This window comes from Buceros rhinoceros, unplaced genomic scaffold (assembly GCF_000710305.1).
Source record: "Buceros rhinoceros silvestris isolate BGI_N320 unplaced genomic scaffold, ASM71030v1 scaffold1840, whole genome shotgun sequence".
Lineage (NCBI taxonomy): Eukaryota > Metazoa > Chordata > Aves > Bucerotiformes > Bucerotidae > Buceros > Buceros rhinoceros.
In genome coordinates, this window is record NW_010389993.1 from 71,875 (window position 1) to 77,096 (window position 5,222).

Consider the following 5,222-nt stretch of genomic DNA (forward strand, 5'->3'; position numbering starts at 1 on the left):
CCGCCGCTGGCAGGTGAGTGACAGCCGGATCTCGTCGGCCATGGCGCTGCAGAAGGAGCGCTGGGGAGAGCAGGGACAAAAAGCACCGTTACTGCGGGCAACAGGTTCTGCTCCGTGAGCGGGAGGATGCTGAAACTGGGCTCTGCAGAGGGCAAGCGCGAGGTTTAAGCTGCGGTTAAGGCAGCGGCTGTGCTTAGTGGGACTTCGGCGATGCGAGAGCACCTGGCTGACCCCTCTCTCCTTCAGCAAGAGTTGTGCCTTTGATGCACTAAATCCTGCGAAAAGGCAGAGCTGTGGGCGGCTGGTGGAGTGCCAGCGCTTTGTGTGATCCCTGCTGGGGGCTGGGGGATTTATGTGCTGGGAATCAGAGGGCTATCGAGTCCTGCTGGGCTTGCCAGTGGGCAGCTTGCCTTCATCTATGTCTAGTCCATCACGTGGGCAGCTTGCTCTGATTTCTGGTCGTGCACATGAATGCACTCTCCTCTTACTGCACCGTGACATGCAAGGAAGAGGGAAACCCAAAAAAGAGTCGTCTTGTTTCTCGAGCCCTGATCAGCCACTGCAGGTGGCACGGGCTGGTTGTGTAAGTGCTGTGAAAAGTTGATGAGGCTTCCTGGTGGGCCCTGACCAGTTCCTCGAGGCTCTTTGGGAATGGGGAGAGAGATGGAGACCTCATGCATGTATACATTACGCATGGAATATGCAATCCGATTGTGTATGATAGTGGCGAGTGGAGGTAACAGCTCCGTATTTTCATGATTTATGTGTCTGCTTGCTCAAAATTACCCTGCAAATGTTTACTGGTCTAGTTACTGCCCTAGCAGATGATCCTGATCAGAGTGGACGTGATTTGTCCCCTGACCTGAGGCTGTCAGAGCAGGACAGAGCAACGAGCCTTAGGGGACAGCATTTCAGGGTGCTGCACTGCGGGCACTTGGACCTCCAGGCAGCAGAGGTGGGGCTGGATCCCTCTGCCCAGCTCCCTGCTGGTCCCTGGGGTCAGCGAGCAAAGTCCTCATCGGCTGCGCTAACGGTGGAGCAGGGAAACAGAGGAAATCGATACCTGCTCACGCTCCGCTGTCTTGCGCAGCTTGTAGATGAACTCCACCATGGCCACGAAGACGGACAGCACTAAGCCTGCTGCCAGAACGATGAAAATCCCACCGATGTTTTGGATGCCCAGGGCACTGGCCTCCTTGTTCTCATCCTCGGGGCAGCCGTTCCCCCGCCACCACTTCTCCTTCATTACGTGCAGCTTATCCTCTTCCTGGAGCTGGAGGATGGCGATGGTGATCTTGTCCCTGTACGGTGACCCTGGGAGGAGGGAACAGGGGGAAAGCAGGACAAAAATCACACAAAGCAGGGAACGTGTCCATGTTAGAGCAGGGCTGTGCAGACCCCGGTCCCTTCAATGAGCAGATGGTGTAAGCTTTGGCATGTGAGAATTTGCTCTTGTGAGCAGATTGTCTTAATGGCATCTGTGGTGTCTGTGGTAAATAGCTCCTGTCCGGGGTACCGACAGACCCAGCCCCGCTGGTACTTACCCATGGGAGTCCCGATCCCGTAGCCTTTGGAATCGATGAGCCCCCCGATCTGCGTCAGGTTGCAGTTCCGCTGGGTGATGTATTCTATGGTGGTTGACTCCATCAGCAGGGCGTAATCGGCTGTGAGGGTTCGCTGGATTCCTTCCTCGTTGTTCTTGACAAGGGCTGTGGGTTTGCTGCTCATGAAAGCCCACATTTTTTCAAACGTGGAAATTTTGGATTTCTGGAGAAAGGATACCCCCCCCAGCCCCAAAATAAGAATTAATCTTCTGTTTGCTGAAAGCTGCTATTTTTTCTGTAAATAACAGTAATGCCAATCTGGGAACGCATCATACAGTGGAACTAGTACCAGTTTGACCTTGTCTTAAATACCTCTACTTCCACTGCCCGACACTGTTTGGCTTCATGTTTCTGTAACAAGAAGCAAAGGTTCCAGCAGACGTCGTGCAGACGCTTAGCAGAAAGGGTCACAGCTCCAGACCTTGTCCTTTAGGTGGGAAGGTCCAGCGAGGCCCTGCTTTGATGCCCTGCAGCCCTCGCTCCTCTGGCAGCCTATCAGCAGACGTGTTTGAATGGGTTATTTCCTCACCAGAATTTTGTTGGTCCTCTGATGTTTCAGCGCAGTGAAAGGAGACAAAGAGCGCTGTGGAGGGCACGGTTTTCTCTTTTGCACACACAATTGTATTTTTGTCTTTCCTCAAGCACCAGAGGAAACATGTCTCCTCTGAGATACATGCAACTGCCAAACAAATTTAACATATCCACATAAACTGAGGCATAGAGACATCAAGAAGATTGTCTTACGGCTGAAAATAGACATGGATATTCTGTCACTCTCAGCAGGCATTCTGTTAGAAGAGGAGGAATATGATTTCTAGCTTTCTATTCAGGTGAATGTTTTTTCTTCTTGAAAAGGTGTTGGGTGAGAAGAAGTACAGTTATTTTGTGTCTTTCCATGACATTTGAAATATGCCACTTATCTACGACCACCTTCTGAATCGTCTCTGTAGGTTGTCACAAAAGACGTAACGTGCTTTAGCCTAGAAGGACTCCCCAGGAAGGACTCATCAGCCCTCACCTGGAATGCCCCCTTCGCTGGTCACTGTTCCCGTGGGGGACTGCAGCTCTCGCCAAATGTGTCCTGTATGTCCAGCAGAGCTCTGGCAAAGCACCTGGGCTTTGAGGCTTTTCTGCATAATTTCTTGTTCTCCCTAGATCTCTTTTTGCCACCTTATTTTATAAGAGGCAGCTTAGTCAGCCAAAATCTCCTCCTCCACAAGACTACTTAGCCCGAGCCTGCAGCTGGCTGATAAATTGGAGGGTTAAGTCTTTGTGTTTTACCTTGAGTGAGGGCAGCTGCTGCCCTGCAGCTGCCCGCGTACCTGCTGTGGCAGAAGCTGCGCTTGCTGCCCGAGCTGCCCTGTGTTTCTGTTCCAGGTCTCTGTCCTTCCGTAAGAGAGCAGGAGGTGGAGGCCCATCCCATCCCAACTGCTGCTATTCCATCTCCCCCTCATTTTTTCAGTATCACCCAAAATGTGGCTCTTCTGATAAAACCACTGTAAATAAGGGTAAATTAGCTAAGAGGAATAAGTCACTCCTAATGCTTTGTATTTCAGCTGCTCTGCCTGTCTGCCTCCTTTTCTTCAGCATGTTTAACAGCAGTAAAACAGCAGTTAAATCCCGCAGCTGGTCAGTGTAGTGCAGTGACAAAGGCTGTTCCTCTGTCTTTAACCCTGTGGGCTCATTCTCCTGACTGAAATAACCATGAATTTGTTTTGTCTCCGTTAAAGCTTGTGCTCATTGTAATCCACTTGATGAACATGCAGCAGCGGCTGGATGTGCCGGAGCAAACTTCATTCAAGAGGCAGGATTATCTCCCTCACTTGAAAATCTGGACCAGTGCCTGTAAGGTAGATTTGTGGTATCTATCCAACCTCAAAGAGCAGCAAGAAATGCAGCCTCCAGAAGGATTATTAAATATCTGTGCATGACAATGGGTAATTGAAATGAATCGCACACTCGGCTTGCTGATAAGGACTTGTTTAACATTTATTTAGTTCACATCAGAGGCCTCTGAGTTCACTGGCTCTCCCTTTCTCTCCCTCTCTTCCTGCATTTAATACTCCTTGGGTGTTGACCCAGAGCTCTTAAACACCACCAACGTTCTCCCAGTTTAAAGCACAGAGCAAAATAAACTGGCAAAAAATCAATAGGCTGCATTTAGTGAATCTAATAGGACTTGCATGAGGCATTGTAGCTCTTCAGGCAACTTAAATTACGTGAGACAGGGCTCCCTGGAAGAGAAAAACCACTTTTCTCTTCTTGAATCACCACTACTGACCAGCTGAAAGGACTTAATTGTGTTTTGAAATGCCAGGAAGAGCCTGGTTTTCTCAGCAAGGCTTGGAGCCCTGCTATGGGTGTCCTGGGTGGCGGCACCCACTGCGGGGAGAACATCCTTCCTGGCTGGGGCATGCCGAGGGCTCACCACATGGCCAGAGCTACCTGTCGCTGCTCGCTCGCCTGATGGATCAGCCAGAAGAGAGAGTTGGGGCTGAGCCCGCAGCAGGGCAGGGCTGGTGCCCCGCCGCAGGACGCTGCTGGGTGCGATGGCCTCGGCTTCCCCGCAGAAGGGGCTGTGGCAGCTCCCTCAGGGAGGGCAGGTCAGGCACCCGGTGCAGGCTGGGTGGCTCGACATATGTCTCTGGTCAAGGCAGTCTCCTCGTAGTCTAAAACCTGCCACCTCCCCACTGGGAGTTTATTTCCTATTAGTTTCTTTAACTTGGTTAACAAGAGAAGAATGCTACTTTTCCAAGTGCAAATTCACCACCTGTAACGCTCTGCACAGCACCTGCCTTTGATAGACGGGGCTATTTGTTAAAAGTCCAATTTAGAAGGAATTGTCAGTCATTGGGAGAGCAGTCATCAATCATGAACTGCAGGAGCAGCCGTGCTGAGGAGCTGCAGCTCACACCAAATCCTGCAGAGCTTCCACCCCACTATGGGTTTTCCTATTAGGGAGAAGTCGTTCCTTCCGCTCAGAACACTTTGGCTGTGCTGCAGAGGTGGCCACTTCTTTGTGGGAGTTTGGATGATGTAATCTGGGAATGTGCCGTGCGAATAACTGAAAACGCCATCATTGTAATTGGAAAGTTAGTCAGGAGTGCACGTAGGTTGTGGGGTTGTGTTTGTGTACATTCGGTCTTGCTGGATCTCTGATTTTAAGAAATGTACCTTCAAAAATCCTCACTGGGGCCAGTTACTGGTTGGGACTGGTAACTGCTGTGCTGTGACTATGCAAATTTCTTCTCTATAGGAGCCCCATTTACTTTTATGGGCTGCGTCAAAGAATCCTGAGCTGGTGGGAGGCAGAGAGCCCCTCCATGCCCCTGCGTCCCCCGGAGGGTCCCCGGGCCCCCCTTGATGACAGCTTTGCTTTGCTGCCGAAGGGAAATGAAGAGGAACTGCTTGGTTGCTCTGACGCATTAAGATAAATGGCCTGACACCGGCTTCTTCCTGACAGAGGAGTTGGAGTTGGGGGCTCTGGAACGCGAGGGGTGATGGAGATCATCACTGGTTATCAATGGCGGTAGTTTAACGCTGCTGATGGCTGCAGCGGGGGTCAGGCATGGTTCGTGTCTCTCCTGCTTACCCCTCTCCCAGCCGATCACGGGAGCA

General features: G+C 51.2%; 1 protein-coding gene across 1 annotated transcript in view; it reads right to left on the reverse strand.

The window, feature by feature from the left end:
- Positions 1-5,222, reverse strand: part of LOC104493306 (glutamate receptor ionotropic, kainate 3-like) — a gene marked incomplete at its 5' end in the record, with an annotated part of 26,235 nt that overhangs the window by 256 nt on the left and 20,757 nt on the right. The window contains 3 exons of the mRNA XM_010135963.1: positions 29-60; positions 1,064-1,314; positions 1,545-1,767. Of these exons, the coding sequence (XP_010134265.1) occupies positions 29-60; positions 1,064-1,314; positions 1,545-1,767 (506 nt within the window). The remainder of the gene's footprint in view (positions 1-28; positions 61-1,063; positions 1,315-1,544; positions 1,768-5,222) is intronic.